The 16,764-nt window shown below is 37.2% G+C and overlaps 1 protein-coding gene and 1 pseudogene across 1 annotated transcript in view; one reads left to right on the top strand and one right to left on the bottom strand.

Moving 5' to 3' along the window:
- The window catches only part of MROH2B (maestro heat like repeat family member 2B), a 52,717-nt gene extending 38,879 nt beyond the window's left edge, over nucleotides 1-13,838 (bottom strand). The window contains exons 1-10 of the mRNA XM_039842538.1: nucleotides 13,596-13,838; nucleotides 12,177-12,238; nucleotides 10,651-10,761; nucleotides 9,237-9,396; nucleotides 8,484-8,582; nucleotides 5,408-5,562; nucleotides 3,411-3,551; nucleotides 2,908-3,000; nucleotides 2,759-2,828; nucleotides 874-987 (exon numbers count right to left, since the gene is read on the bottom strand). Coding sequence (XP_039698472.1) covers nucleotides 874-987; nucleotides 2,759-2,828; nucleotides 2,908-3,000; nucleotides 3,411-3,551; nucleotides 5,408-5,562; nucleotides 8,484-8,582; nucleotides 9,237-9,396; nucleotides 10,651-10,761; nucleotides 12,177-12,238; nucleotides 13,596-13,623 — 1,033 coding nt within the window. The 5' untranslated portion in view covers nucleotides 13,624-13,838. The remainder of the gene's footprint in view (nucleotides 1-873; nucleotides 988-2,758; nucleotides 2,829-2,907; nucleotides 3,001-3,410; nucleotides 3,552-5,407; nucleotides 5,563-8,483; nucleotides 8,583-9,236; nucleotides 9,397-10,650; nucleotides 10,762-12,176; nucleotides 12,239-13,595) is intronic.
- Nucleotides 7,210-7,328, top strand: LOC120586517 (uncharacterized; annotated as a pseudogene).
- Nucleotides 13,839-16,764: the final 2,926 nt, after the last annotated feature.

Genomic DNA, 16,764 nt, shown 5'->3' with positions numbered 1-16,764 from the left:
GAGGTGGAAATAGAGAGGCATGACTCAGCAGGAGTACAGCATGTTCTATGATTGACGAAAGTCCATCAGAGTTACGATACATAATTACAGGGTCTCTTGTCTTTAACATTTTCCTTTTCGAACTCTCAAAAAACATTGATTGCTTTCTTTGCTCGCTATTATATTGGTTTCATCTTGTTTAAATTGTTAGGGTCCAAAGTGGATTCAACACATCAAGCCCAATGGAGCAGGTTTAAATTTTGTGAGACTACTTCATGTTTTCGGTTTGATCCTTCAGTAAATCCCACTGCTAACTAAATTTTGAAAACTATTATAATGTAGCACAAAAAGAAATGATCATATTTTATTAATCTAAGATATCATCAATGTTATGAGGCACCATTAGTTTATATTACATCAAAAAAAGAAAAACTATAGTAGCTAATTATAATTTAAAATATGATCAATTATAGGATGTATTTCAATATCAGGAAAATGTGTGCACTTCTTGGAATTAAGGAAATATGATAGTTCATTAAATTCTGCTCTTTTTAAAATGTAATAATCTCCAGAATACTGTGCATTTTTCTCATCCATCCTATTTATTGGGCCACTTAACCAGCTTACTAGATCTTCTAAATTTCAAATTCATTTCTCAAATATTCTACTCATCATTCTCAACTCAGTGCATTAATAAATACCATGAAAGAAGAGAGGTAACTGAAATGCCTGTTTAAAAGTAGAAGATGGTAGACAACCAAGAGGACAGAGCTTCACTTGAATATGATGTTCTATAAATATCCCAAAGACACAGGTTAGGGTTAGAGCATGCATAAGTTTCAGTTTTCTTCTCGCTCCAAAATAAACCACTCTGGCTTCATCCCCATTGCTTACCTTCAGCACTGATAGCTGATCTTAGCAAAGTCAAGACTCCCCTTCGAACGATTTCATTAGTACTTCTTATCTGTTCATCAAAAAATTCTATCAGGTCTGCAGAGTTGGAATGGGCTGCAGGTTTAAGAAATACTGGGGTCATAAAAACTCATTTTTCATCTTAAGTAAAATACTTGTGTATAAGGAGAGGGAAATTCTATGAGGATTGTTAAAGTTGCTCTTAGGTTGGTGGATACATTTTATTATGTCCTTGCTTCTTTAGTAATCGTGTCACTATTTAAGCAGTTTAGTCACTAAGAGCTTTCTATACCTAAGCCCACTTCTGTTCATACCTGTGTATTTGACTGTATTTGGAGATTAGGTTCTTTGCAGATGCAATCAAGTTAAGATTAATTGACGTAAGTCACTAGGGTGAGCCCTAATTCAATATGGCTGATGTCTTTTTTTTTTTTTTCCACGTTCAATACACATTATTTATTGGGTTCTGGCAGATACACCAGTGGTACAAACCAAAGCTTGTGTAAATTGCTCTTTTGCTTATATTTGAAAGTAAATGTGTAGGCTAATTTCTGATGCAACCAACAACAGATAGGTCACACCCATAATCTCTAATGCCATAAGAGCTTTATATACAGGTTTAAGAAGTATCATAATTCACTCAAAACCATTAGGCATCATGTATTAAGCTGATGTCTTTATAAGAAAAGGAGAGGAGACATGGAGGTACAAGGAGAACACCTTGTGAACATGGAGGCAGAGACTGGAATGATGCTTTACCAGCTGTGAAGACAAAGAGAAACATAGGTAGAGCAGGAAGCAGGCAGGAGTGAGGAAAGGCCTGGCTAGAGTAAAGCAATTTGGGTTGAAAGTTGTCAGAGATAAAGTGAAACAGTTAAATAGGCTGAGACAGAACAAAGTCTAGAAACAGAAGTATTAGTTAGAAAACTAGAACATAATAGAAAGGTGTACAAAAGTAATAGAAATGATATATTTGAGGGAGGATGTAGGTTTGGGAAGTACAGGATTGCTCTCGTCTTTCTCCTTCAGGGACCATGTTAGAGATTACCAGGGAGAAAAAAGTATAACTTTGGGTTTGACACAGTTTGAAATAATTTTCTATCTTTAGGGTTACCAACTCACCCTGGTTTGCCTGGAAATAAACCCATGCGTATATGGTCAATTAATTTTTGACAAAGGAGCCAAGAATATTCAATGGGGGACAGGATAGTTTCTTTAGTAAATGATGCTGGGAAAACTGGATAGCCACGTGCAAAAAAAAAAAAAAAAAAAAAAGGAAAGAAAAAAGAAACCGGATTCCTATTAAACCATACACAAATTTAAAATGAAGAGGGATTAAAAACTTGAATGTAAGACCTGAAACCATAAAACTTCTAGAAAAAAAGATAGAGAGAAAGCACCTTGACACTGGTTTTGGCAATGAGTTTTTGGATTTGACATCACAAACAGAGGCAGCAAAAGCAAAAATAACCAAATGGGACAACATCGAACTAAAAAGCTTCAGCTCAGCATAGGAGACTATCGACAAAATGAAAAGGTGATATATGGAATGGGAAAAAAATAATTGGCAACGACATATCCAATGAGGGGTTAATATTCAAAATACACATGAGATTCTTCTGGTTCTAAAACTTAAAGTTTTATCTCCTTAGAAGTTCTTTAGTCCTGGGATGATTGATCACTCTATATATTACGCTCCTCTTGGGAACAGATGAGGTAGGGACAGGCACAGAATACTACGAGTTGAAGAAACATTTTGTGTGTATATGCGTGAAAGTAACTAATGTGACAGTGTGCACACCCGTCATCATTGTCATCATCACTTGGAGACATTTTTATCAAAAGTCTTCTGGATGCTTAGTCCTACCTAGAATGAGGAAGCAACTGGAAGCTTCAATTTCATTTTCCTTTACCGAAGGCTCTTGAACTCTGCACACCTGAATCAGAATGGTAGATGTTAAAAACAGAAAACCAGTGAAAATGAAACAATCAGGTGGGACAGCATGGTCTTCTTACCTGGTGGAGTAAATTGATGAAGATGGCTCTTTTCAAGCCCCTTGGAAGGCCAATATCATAAAGGACTGCTGCAGTCAATATTTGTTTTAGACTCTAGAATGGAAGCTCTCAAAGGTTAGCTGGAGGCTGCCCGTGAAGCAGCAAGCACAGAATGGGAAGGCAAATAATTATTTTTTTGTGAGGAAAACAAACCCATAACTTTTCTGCAGTTATGTTTTATTTGTTTTTAGCTATATATTGCACTATATATATTAAGTTTTTCTTTCCAGTCCCTCTACCTTGTTCAGTGCCTCAGCAGCCTTAAAATAAAATTCTCAATTCCTTTTCCAAGTTTCCATTATCCAGCTATGCCAACCTCTTGTCTAGTTTGTACTCCTTAGAAGTGTTTATGTTCAGCTGCCCAAACAGGTATTTACGTTCCGTAGACCCTCTGGGACTTAATATCTCTTAGGATGGTCGCCAGCTGACTCTCTGAATCAGTTCCTGTAGAGTGTGGCTCTTACCTGAGTGACATGGAAGTCAATCTCTTTGTCTTTATACTGATTCAGGAGCCAGGGGACCTGACCCAGGGCGTAGTCACAGAGGTCTTCCCGATGGAGCAGCAGGCTCACTGTGGGGCCATGGGCCTTAATGATGGACAAAACCTACAAAGGCCGCAAACAAAGACCATTTCTGATAATTCAGGATGCTTTTTGTACATTTCTAAGAATTACAGGAGCTTTAGACAGCCCCCCAGTATATTCTTCACTGCTTTTTAAAAAAGATATATATAAACTCAGCTTTTTATTTTTTAATCTATTTTTAAACTTTAATTAGTTTCAAGTATACAGTACATTGGTTAGACATCTATATAGTTGGTAAAATGATCCCATTTTTTTAGTCGTCACTTACATAAAGCTAATATCCAAATCTTTGTATCCCGTTTTTGCTTTTCTTCTTAAGGCCGATTCTGAATATCTCCAAACCTACTACTATTATCTCCACTTGGATGCCCCATGTTCAAGTCAAAAGGTTTAAAATTAAACCCATTTTTCCCTGTTTTCATCCTGTTTTTCTCATCTTGATTAATGTCTCAAAGACCACTAAAGTTGGAAATCTAAGAATCATTGTAGGTGCCTCCATTTCACTATACACATCCAGTTGATGCCAAATCCTGTTGATTTTATTTTTCAGCATCTGACTCCTTTGATCTGTACTATGGGTACTATATTAATCAATCCCCTTAGCATTTCTCACCTGAAATATTTCTATAGCCTTCTGACAGGCTTGTCTTGTTCTACCCCTATAGATAATCCACCCCTATACATTGTGATTTTTCTGGCACTTAAATCCTGGTTTAAAATCCTTTAAAGGTGTCTCATTTCTTAAAAAAAAAAAAAAAGAGTCCAAGTTCCTGAGCAACATTCAAGGCTCTTCCTGTGTGGCTAAGACCTTTCTGGTTTCATTTCCTTCTGCTTTTATATCCCCTTTCCCCCATCCCTGTCCCTTTCTCCCACCAGACTCACTCAAGTGTGCATGTGCTCCCATCTCTGACCTATGTTTCAGTAGGTTTTAGTCCCTCTTTAGGGAATGCACCTTCCCTGTAGTGAGTGACTTCACGGGCTGCAAGCTCACTTCCAATGGCACAGCCTTTACAGCGCTCACCGTGGGGGTTAAGAGCTCCTCTCTCTGTGCTCCCCTTTAATTCATGTACCTTCCTGTCACTTGTCTAACTCTCCTGTGGGAAGCTAGGAAAGTAGTCATCGAATTTGTATTAAATTTTATTTTCTAGACGTCTTGAAGGAAAGACTTCTACAGGATATTTAAAAAGTTTCATGTTTGCTAATGATTAACTATTCTAGCATGTTAAAAATGCTTTAGTAGTTTAAAGTACAGAAAAGAAACTGAACTAGAGAAGGTAGCTAAGTGTTAAAGCTTATATAATATAGCAATAAAGAAATCTAAATAGGATATAATTTAGCATACTTTAAAAAATGATAGCAATTAAGCAACTTAAAGATGGGATTATATATGCTCTTTGTGATCTATTCTCTATAAGGTATCACATATTTTGAAGCCAAGCACATTCTTTAGATGTTATTTGATTTCATTGTGATACTGTTGTTTTTCTTAATCAGTAACTCGGCCCAAATATGGGTTATAATGTATAAGACATGAAATAGCTAATATTTTATATATTTCACTCATTTTATCTTGTTCGTTGTTCTCTCCACACACTGGAATGTCATTTCCATGAAAATGGGGATTGTAGTCTATTTAATTACCATCGTATCTCCAATATGTGGAACAGTTTCTGGCATGTCATGGAGACTCAATAAATATTAGTTGAAAGAATGAATAAGTAGTGATCGAAATAGGAAAAAGAAAAGATTTGATAAACTTGATAAAATACAACCCGTAGCTTTCCAAAAGAACTGAGATTAATAATCATGTGAAAAGAAAAGAAGTTCAACCAGCATGGAAAGAAAGCTGGTTAGAAGCATGCTGAGACCCCACTCACTTGCGTGGGTGAGATCGTGGGTGCCCACTTCTCCATTATATATCGGAACAGCATGAAGATCTTGTCAGATAGTCGGTTGGCATCCAATCTGGGATAAGGAAAATCTCTCCAGTGGTTGACATACTCGTAAATGGCCTTGCTGAACTTCTCCAGGGCTGCATTTTAAAAACAACCACAGACTGAGAAAAATATAAAGACAGGAAGGACCATAAAATAATTTGAGAAAAGAGTACTGATGATTAGCAAATACAGTGTAATAGTTTCTATAGAATCTTATGATTATGCCAAATAAACATATAAAAAGTGTTAAAGCCACATTAATGAAAAGTAAAATAAAACCAAAATGTGATACTACTACATACCATACAGAATGGCTAAAATTTAAGATAGTCAGTGTAAAGTGTTGACAAGACTAAGGTACAGCTTGTGTTTTTATATATTGCTGGTGGAAGTATGAATTCATACAAATACTTTGGAAAGGTGTTTGACATTATATATCAAAGTTGAATATGAGTTCTCTGTGACTCAGAGGCATAATCATTAGATATGCATACATATAGGCACTAAAAATCTTGCACGAGAATGTTAATATTAGGGTTTTTTTTTCTTTATAATAACCTCAAACAGAAAACAGTCCAAATATCTGCTAACAAGTAGAGTGGAAAAATAAATTGCAGTTTAGACATGTAATAGTGCATAGAAATTAATACAAACTACAGCTACACAAAAAAACATGCATGAATCTCACAAACAGGCAAAACTAATCTATGGTGTTATAAGTCGGGATTCTGAGAGGATAGAGAGGGTGATAATTAGGAGAAAAAGATGAGGGAGGCTTCTGGGATGTTAGTAATGTCTCACTTCTTGACCTGAATGGTGGTCAAATAGATAAGTTTACTTTGTGACAGCTCATCAACCTGTACACTTACAATTTGTATATCTTTGTGGGTCTGTTTTACTTCAATAACATTTAACAAGAGCTTGGGCCTACAAAACTGTTTGGGCCACTAACCCATATATATTTGCATCAAATGCATGAAGTAATATTATTTTTTCCTTTAGCCTTCATTCTACCCCTTTCATTGATGATGAAGAAAATTCATAGTTTCTCAAGAATATCTCACATGCAAAGAAAACTCTAGAAAAAATGTCGACTCTCTTAGCTTTAGAGCTGGCCATTTATTGGCTCACTAAAATTCCCTCCAAACTCTTTCTGATAACTTCGACATGCTACACTTCAACATAATCTTTTGTGCATGTCTGTGTATGTTTGTGTTTGTGTATACCTTGCACTGCCTTATAGATAACATGAGAGAAGAGATAATGTCTTGTCTGTTGATGGTATCCAAAGCAATGAGTATAATGTCTGCTTATTTGCTGATTGATTGAATGAAGAGATAGATAGGTGGATGGAAGGCTATTTAATTTTATACCTGTTCTTTAGTGGCAGTCAAGCAAAAGTTGCTTTAGGACCAAAGGGAGTGAGATAATTCCCTTATTCATTGCCATGATTTCTCATTTTATTTCCTTTTACTTTCTTTGCTGTTAATTTTGCAGGTAGAAATGCTATTAGAGGTGCCGAAATTTATTTTCGGAACACAATGTTAGATGTGATAGCAAGCAAGGGTAGTTAAAAAGTTTTGAAAAGTGTGCTAAGTGCGCTAATCTACTATAGTTATTCAAGTCCTTAAGTCAGACTATCATTAATTCAACTTGGCTCTGCCACATACTGGCTGAGTGACCTTAGGCAAGCTGTTTAACCTTTCTAACCTCCCATTTTCTCATCTTTAAAATGGAAGAAAGTCTACAGCCATGCCACCCTGAACAAGCCCAATCCCGTCTGATCTCGGAAGTTAAGCAGGGTGGGACCTGGTTAGTGCTTGGATGGGAGACCACCTAAGAAGACCAGGTGCTGTAGGCGTAAAAAATAAAAATAAAAAAATAAGGGATTGTAAGCTGACAAGATCCTTGCAATCTGTGAGGTCAACCAAGGGTTGCTTTGCCCCACTCCCCAAATAAATAAATAAATAGATAAATAAATAAATAAATAAATAAATAAATAAAATGGAGGAAAGATGTTATCTACCTAATGAGGTTGCTGTGAGGGCTAAATGGAATACCCAAGACAGTGCCCAGGTACATAGTCAATTCTCAATATACATCAGATAGAAATATTACCTGCATTAAAAACAGAACAAGAGGAAATGGGCAAAATAGAACAGAAAATACTTTGTCGATAGATAAGGAAGACATTTTATAAATATTATAAAAATAGTAGTATTGAGGATGTCGGGAGTGGAGGGGTCCTGGCATTCACTTCATTTGATGTTTTTAGAGGTGAAACCAAGATTGAGAGACAGGAAGAGGCACCTGATGACTCAGTGGCAGATCAGAGACAAGAGTCCAGGTCTCCAGATTCACCGAGAAAGCCTCTTATGTGCTATAAATGCATTTTCCTAGGAATTCCAGGGCATGTTCTGCTCCATAGATTCTTGATTACTATAGATATATTTTAATTTGGAGGTGAAGGGGATTTATGACCCTAATTTGTTTACCTATTTTTCTCAATTTTATAATTGGTTGTATTTTGATTAGATTGTTTACCTATTATTATTGCATTATTGAATTATAAAGAAATGCTAAAATTTACCCAATTGGTAAGAGCAGGTAAGCTCTCATAATCATCATTGTAAAGAAATTATGATCCAAATGAGGCAGGTGGCTAGTAGAAATGGTGATTATATAGGGCAGTGGAAAGAGTATAGATTGGGAGTTATATAGACTTGATAATGAATGCCGCCTCTACATCTCATTGACTATGTCACACCTTGGGAAAGTTGCTTAATATCTATGATCCTCAGTTTCTTAGCTGTAAAATGGTCTAATATGTACTTACTTTGCAGAATTGCTCTGAGGATTGAGACAACTCCCTGCAGAGGGCCTTCCATGTGGTAGGCACTCAGTAAATGGTAGCTATTCTTATTAGAAAGGACAAGGCTGGAGTAAATGAAGAAATACAATAGTTGCTCGATTCATAGTCTGGTCTTAACCAAGAGGAAACCACAGGGATACCCACCAACACAGAAAGCTCCCTTCATCCTTTCCTCCTCGGCCAGCCTGAGCATGGTTTGCATGGTGAGCAGGGTCATCATCATGAAGGGGATACTCTGGGACACTGCGGTGAAGGGTGAGAGAGGAGAAAGGCATTACCTTCTCACAGTGGGGAGTTCTGTGACTCCTCCTTGTGTCAACAACAAGCATTTCAAAGCTGCACGGGGAAAGCCATAATGCCAGGCTACAGTTAAAGAATCAGGGAATGAGGCTTAACATGAGATCCTAGCCATACAGCCACCTTTACCTATGTTTAGTAGCAATTACTTATTTGGATGTTATTTTATTAATGTTAATCCCTCCCAACAGAACTTGCCTATATCCCCAGGGTCTAGCACAGGCAATTGGTGCTTAATGAATATCTGTTAAATAAAGTGGTGTAGAAAAAAATCATAAGAAACCCTTAATTTATGTAAGCAAGTATTCAGTGCTTTGCAGAATATGCCTTGTGGAAAATGTGCTTCTACAAACACAAAGTCGGGGGAAAAGGGAGGTGAGGGTGGGAGAAAGTTCAGGCAAATTTCAAGCAGCGTAGACCAACAGCAGTCGGCAGGCTCATCTATGCCAATCAACCGTTGCCTAAATCCCTCTACCAATATGCTTTAGTTTAGCACAAGGTAAAGATGCTCTCCCTTCTGCTGTTTTCTCCCATTGGGTTTTCAACAATTAGTTAGGGCAGTTGTTTCCCAGGAAAATAAGGAGAGTATTCCCTTCATACCATAACTGGTTGCTAGTTCAGCCAGGGCAAGCACAACAAATTCATCTGGTAGCTCCAGGATCCTGAAGTTACTTTGTACTTCATACATCACAGAATTGAAATCATGTGCAGCAAGAGACACCAACACCTCACCAGCTAGCATTCTAATTTCCCTGAGCATCTGAAAAAAAAAAGAAAATGACAATAACAAGTAGAGGAAGAGCAGAGTGAGTCTGCAGAGGAGACATAGAATAGATACTATTTATAAGTTTCCTCTGCTTTGGGATGTTTGCAAACCCAGGGTGGAAGCCTCAAAGGGAGGTGTCAGTAGCTGAGAAAGCAGAGGTAATTTTAGTGCTCTTTTAATGGGGTTCTGTGGACTTGGAGTCAATACATATTTCCTTGCTAATGGATCAGCCACCGTGAACATAGAATTTATGTTTCATGTTTGAGTGATATGAATTACTCTGCTAAAATTCTGAAGGCCATGATGAAAGGAAACTGGGGCTAGAAGTCTAGAACTTTGGGTTTCGGTACTGTTCTGATATAATAATATCTTTAATATTAGAGATATCTAGAGGGACTTCTGCTTTTGGTAATGGAAACCAGGCAAATTTGATCAACTCTACGACTGAGGAAAATAAAAAAGAGTTAGATAAGATATTAAAAAATGTATACTTAGAAAAACAGAGAGTTTATAATACAGAGTGGAATAAATTACTGAGTTGAGATCTGGAAAAGACTGGAAATCCAGAGAGATAAGCCCAGCACGTAAGGCTGCTTTGCAGCATTGAGACGATAATCTGACCCTGGTCATCTCACCTTTCATCTTTTGGTCTAAGACCCTTTAGGGCTGCATTCAGATGGAAGGTTAAATTAGTCCTCCATGTACTGTACTCCAACTATGAGTCACAGACAGAAATTGCCAAGAAAATTTCAAGTGTTAGTGCTCTTGGCAGGTAAATAAGTAAACATCCTTTCTGGAAGAAAATTCTGTTACCCTAGGACTCAAACTATTTCTACAAATAATTTTTTAGATCCAATGCCTAGCATGCATAGATAACTAGGCACATGAAGAGATAAAAATTTATATGAAAGACAAGAAAACTGGCTTCTAGTTATTTGTTCTGTCAATAGATACCTGTGTTACTTTGAAAGAAATCTCTCCAAGTGTTAATTTCTTCATCTAAAAGTGGATTGGATAATATTACCTCTAAAGTCTTTCTTAGCTTTGCCTTAGTTCCTTCCTCTGTGAAAGGGTAAATAATAAGGTACTGTAAATGTACCCAAGTTATTATGAAAAAGAAATAAAAGTGATTTATGGCTTTGGCAGTGATACTAAAAAAACTTATATATGTCTACATGGGTGCAGTTGGGCTACTCAAAGACTTGTTGCTGGCCCTGTCGCCGATTCATCATCAACAATCAAACTTACATTGTTGTCTCTCATGTCCTTAGAAGCATAATAAATCAACCTTTGGACAATTGCATCATCCAAGATGTCAGTATTCTGAATAATTGAAGAAAGATGGCTATAAATGTCTTCCTGTGAAGATACAAGGGATACACAGAAATATGAGTTGCAAAAGTAAAGGAATCAGATGAAGTCCAAATGAACAGCGCCATTAAACCAAGCAATGTATTTGTACTACACAATGGATTTTATGTATCTTAATTGGGGCTTCCCGAACATAATATGCATCTTGAGAAGTCAAAGGCTTTTATGTAGAGCTAAGTTTATTCTAAAGATTATTTTAATGACTACATTTCTATGGCAAAACCTAATTGACAACAGGAGTAGGCTCCCTGAGAGATCAGTGTTATAGGGCACTCGGCAGAATGGAAATGCCCATCAATCTAATTGTTGCTGTTATTACCAGGGAGTGACTATGGTTGTGAGAAACACAATGTGATTCCCAGAGAGGCTGTTAAGTTATGAAATTTGTTCCTAAGAGAGATTTAGAGTCCCCTGCTTCATTCATGCCTTTGTGGACAGAAAGTTGTGAATCTTTTTGGATAGAGCTGCAGCTTCTGGGAATCGTATGACTTGACTGGGTGCTGTGTGTGCTGGCTCTTCTCAGTCTCTTGGTGTTTATGTGGCCTTCGGGAGATGAGAGACCGATGTTCTGAAATCTCCAACAGCCTCGAGGTGCTGTGCCCATGTTTACAATGTGAAACAACCCTGTTTGCATAAGAGATTCTAATATGTAATCAGGTATGACAACCACTGGATTAGAGATAAAGGGGTGAGCATTGCCCTTCACAGGGGGGGACCTATTAAATCATGACTGAAAGCATTCTTTCAGAGTCAGACAGGCTTGTGTTTAGATGTAGCCCTGCTGTTCTTAGGCAAGTTATGTAACTTCTCTGTGCCACACTTTTTCTTAGTTGTCAAATGGAAATCTTGATACCTACCTTATAAGGTTTTGAGGAATGATTATAATACAATGTGCTATTGTTTGGAAGGCATCTAGCTAGCATTCTACCTCCTACATAAGAGTTCAACGAAGGGTAAGTATTGTTATTTTAATGAAAGGTCGATGAAGCCAGAATAGCCTTTAAATCCCAGAGAAAAACATCTCTAGTTGTAAGATAGCATCACAGATGCATAGGAGAGATTTTAGGGATTTTCATAGGTGCTCTCAAATTACACGGGAGGCTCTAGTCCCCATGGTTGTAGGTCCAACATCAACCTCTTTCCACATCTGCCTGTAAAAGGTTATGCAAAGGGGCATTCTTTTGTTATCTTCTAGAACTAGATAATCTGATTCCTCAAATGCCAAATATAATTGTTTGGACATTATAATGACTTTCATTCTAAGTGCACTTTCTGATAAACTGATGCATAAGAAGCCAGAGAGAAAAGAGGAGGTTGAGGCAAAGAAGGATGTATATGAAATCTTGCAACATCTGGCTTAGAAAAAGTGAATGAGAAAGAGATCTTTTTTCTATTTTTCTTACCTTGCTAATATTATCTTCCTTGTTCAGCATGCCGAGAGTGAGGTTAATATCTCCAAAAATCTCTAAAATGCACAGAAAAAGAATTAATGTTCTTAACAGGAGAAAAATGTTCTCCTGTTAATTACTATGCAATAGTCACAGTGAGTTTTTCCTTCTCTGTCTCTCTCTCTCTTTCTTTCTCTTCCTTCCCCCACCCCTTCCTCTTGCTTTGCCCCTTTTCTTTTTCACTGCAAGCTCTGTGTTGGCAGGAATTATGTCTTATCCATATTTCATATACATGACAAACTTGAAAATAGACTATTGTTAGTGTCTTTTTCAAAATCTAAAATGATGTGGAGGGGTAGATAAAAGATGCTAGATTTCTATTTATCTCTCCAGTCATATAGGCTTCGCCTTACATAACCTGTCTAGCAAGGCTCGGCCCTCAGATTCCAAGAGCCGAATCCCTTACACCTGACTTCACCCCCTCCAGGTTCCTTTTCTCACACCCTCCTTCCCTCCTTTTTCCTCTCTGGTCTTGCTAGGTCCCTCTGTGGTCCATGCCCATAGAACATTGCTCTTTTCTGATAATGACCTAAAAGTTTTTGACTTGAACTCTCCAGGAATATTTATATTTGAATAAAGCTCTCTGGAAAACTGGAAAAAAAAATCTGAGTCAAAGAAATAGAACAATTTTAGGCCACATGACAAGTTGGTAGGAGAGAGACTTTAGGAGGTGGTGATTTCCCATAAACCTCCAAATCAGAGGATACAGTCTATTAGCACAGTCTTTTTTGGCAAAGCAGAAAGGCAACCATAATTGGAGATTGGGGTAAAATATTTCCAAAGTATTCTTCCAGTATTTAAGGCTATATAGTTTTTTTTAAAATTAAAAATTATTGGGGTGGTATTAACAAAATCAAATAAGTTTCAAGTGTATCATTCAATAGTAAATCATATATGTATTTTGCATTGTGTATTCACTATCCAGAGTTAGATTTCTGATTGTCACCAAATTTTTGACCTTTTTAATGCCTATTTACTTCCCCTCTTACCACCCTTCCCTCTGGTAACCACTAATCCACTGTCTGTGTCCATGAGTCTCTGTCATGTTTGTTTGTTGCTTTCAGTTTTATATCCCACATATGAGCGACAGCATGTGGTTTCAACTTTTTCTTAGACTATACATTTTTAAAGAAGGTTAGGCACAATCATCTCTCAGCCTCTTAGTCTATCATTGGTTGTTTATAATCAGTGTGATTTTATTATTTTAGAATAAAAGAAGAGTAGAGAGAGACAATCTTACTTTAGTATAGCTTTTCATAAAACCTTTAAGATTTACAGACCTCCCACAATGACACACACTATCCCCCACCCCACATATGCATATGGTCACATGGACATAAAACACCTAATTCCTTAAGATACCATGATGCTTACCTACAGATTCCTCCATGCCCTGAGTCATATCTTGGCTTTTGCAGGCTCTCTAAGAGTATCACCTAAGTGTCGGAAATAGTAAGGCTAAAAATCAAAGAAGCAGGTTAGCAAGTTTCTCGTACAAGATTCACATAAGGTTTTCTAAATGAAAGTCCCTCCTCCACTTGGTCGGCACAGTGATCTGGAAGCTTCCAGCAATGGGCTGCTGTTGAAGAGGACGGTGCTGTATTCTACCTCTATGCCATTTTCTTGCTTCTGACCTCCTGCTGACCAACAAAATGGCTGCATCTCACCGACTATTGTTCCTTTGGTGGAGACCAGAGTATCTAAGAAGGAAGAAATTAGAGACTGGAATTCAAACCATTTTTGTAGACCAAAGGAGCTCTTCTTTCTAAACTTGGGTCCATTGATCACAAATGTGGGAGTGATTTTCAGTGGCCTCTTCACTGGCCTGGTGTTGATAAAGCCTTTGTGGTGATCTTGCTGATTGTTCTACTTGGTGAAAGTCACTCACACCAACTGGGCATGCTCAGTGGACTAGAATTCCTGCCAGGGGCAGTTGAATGGAATGTCCAACTGACAGCAGCAAAGTAAAGCCTTCTCTATCTCTCTCCCCACTCTCACTGCCCCCCATCACTGACTTGGCCTCACTTCAGGCTCAGGCTTTTTCTCTATTTTCTAGTTTTCAAATCTTTTTTTTTTTTTTTTAAATCCATACCCCTTGTCTATAATGCTTTCCACTTTATTAGTATGGACCTAAATCTGGTCTCAGTGCCCCCCCTAACCCTAAATCTATATGACCACAATTTGGGTCCAGATGGTATGTTAAGATGGCAGATGTCAGAGGGAGTGGGAATGGGGTACTAGCAGTCTATAGTTCTGGATGTCAAAGGGACCAAGGGGAGGGGACAATTCTCAGCTCATGCTTCTTCTCTGGCTATCTTCCCTTTATTAGTTTATTTCAGATTCAAAGCTCAAATGCTCCCAACTAAATCTTTGAATTCATAGACAGATATTTTGCACTCTATTTATTGTAGAAGTTTTCAGGGGGCTGATGTTAAGAACATATTCAGCTTCCCAAGTCAGCATTGCTATTTTCTAGTGTGTCCACAAGTGCCCTTGCAACAGAAATCACCTGGTGTCCTTATTTAAAATGTTTATTTCTAGGCCCACCTCAGACCTGGCAAATTAGAATGAGGGGCAGAAATCTGTATTTTTAATGAGGATCCCTGGTGGTTCTTAGGTTTATGAAAGTCTGAGAAGCACTGGCCAAGATTCTTCCCCAATCATCCATCAGGGGACAATTGAAATTTTAGCAGTTATTTGTAGGGTATTCATTGTGGTTGGGCAAGAATACCAGCAGCTCATCTCCACGACTTACCCACTGGAGGACAGGCCAAGAACTGGTGGGTCAGAGAGGTACTGAGGTGAAGAGAAGCAACCTAAAACTCTTGGATTAATTAAAACATTGGAAATTCTGTGCTCTTAAAATGTTGAAAGAACAAAGCTAGTTGCTTAGGTAATTGTTATAATTAATGTCTTACTCTTTTTGTAAATAGTGGTGAATAATTTATCTGAATATCTGTAAATAAAGATTTCTTTGATTTCATAGAGATTAGGAAAGTTAGGAGATGACTGATTTTTTAAAAATTCACTTGCCAAGGGTTAGACAGTTATTGTTTTCAGTGCAAATGTAATGTATTTGGCTATATTATTATTATAAAATACATATTTTCTCAGAGCAGGATTTATGTATGAAATAAAAGGCAAGAGAAGACATGAACTCAAAGTTCAGAAACTTGAATTGTCTCTAAGTTTACTTCAAACTGGTTGTATTACTCTGGAAAAATCAACCTCCCTGAACTGAATTATAAAATGAGAGGATCAGATTAGTTGACCCAAGGATTATTATTCCTATGTGAAGCATCTTCGTTTTCACTTTCTGGGTAATAACAAAATCATTTGTAATGTTTTCAATTCCTAAACAGTACACTTAGAAATGAATTTTTTTTTTTTTGGTATTGGGACCTTTTGGGGATAGGGAATTTCTCACACTTCCCCATATGTACTCAAATGGAGACTTCCTTCTTCCTTGTACTGTTAGCAGCAGCTCATTCTGTAGGGAGAGGAGTTCAGAGAAGTGTCTAGGGACTTAATGCAAGACAATTGTCTCTGTGGACGTCAAGATAAAACACATGAGTAACCCCAAAGCCTAATACGATTGGGCCTCATAATGTTTCTTTGCTGATAAGCCTCAAGAGATATTAGTCATGAATTGCTAATCTGAAACATGTGTAAACAGCAGTTATCTCTCTGTATACTATTAAGCATGCTGCATTTTAAAACTGAGAATATATTTTTTAAAGTCATCCCTTCAGGAATTCAAAAGGTGCTTCAGAACTTAATCCAGAGCTGAGAATTTGAAGATGAATTTATACAACGATTTCACTCTCAAGTGATAGATAATTCAAGCCCCTGCAGATGAGTGAGTAATTTTCTAGCAATTTGTTTCTCAAATACCTCTCATTTTAGCCATTTTTAGCTTTGTCACTAACAGGTGTCAGGAGAAGAACACAGCCTGACTTTATAATTTAGAGTAGTGAGGAAACTCTTTGCCTCTGAAGACCTTGCCTAGTGGCCTGGCATCAGAATTGGCTTTCTGATTTTTAGAGCTCATTCAACCTTAGCCAGAGCTTCGGAAAGGACTAAGTTGGAACTGTAAGGTATATTAGTGAGAAATGAAACATCATATTTTTGACTGAGAATTCAGTTTTAAAGCTGACTAGATAATTCAAAGTAGGATGCTCTTCATTATCTCAGCTTTTCCTAATGAATCACTTGGGTCTTGTAACTTCCTAAGTAAATAAATCTTAAAAGAAATAGTCATTAGTAGTATATTTTTAGGGATTAAAAGACAATTCTATCTTATATTTTGGAAGAAAATTTTTTTTTTAGAGATAAACATATCTCTGTTGTCTTTTGATTACTTTTATAAGATTAAAAACACTTTTCTGATTCACAATTTTGGTAGTTTCAATGGCCTCTAGATGTACCATTAAATGGTGAATATTTTTGTTACACTTGGAGACTTTTGAAATCTTACAAATGTCCAGTGATGTTTATAAAAACAACTTATTAAATGAAACTCTTAAAAAACGTTTAAGTCGAG

The sequence above is a fragment of the Pteropus medius genome, unplaced genomic scaffold (assembly GCF_902729225.1).
Source record: "Pteropus medius unplaced genomic scaffold, Ma_sr-lr_union100, whole genome shotgun sequence".
Lineage (NCBI taxonomy): Eukaryota > Metazoa > Chordata > Mammalia > Chiroptera > Pteropodidae > Pteropus > Pteropus medius.
Note: the sequence above shows the minus strand (reverse complement) of the source record. Positions and strands in the feature narration are given on the sequence as shown.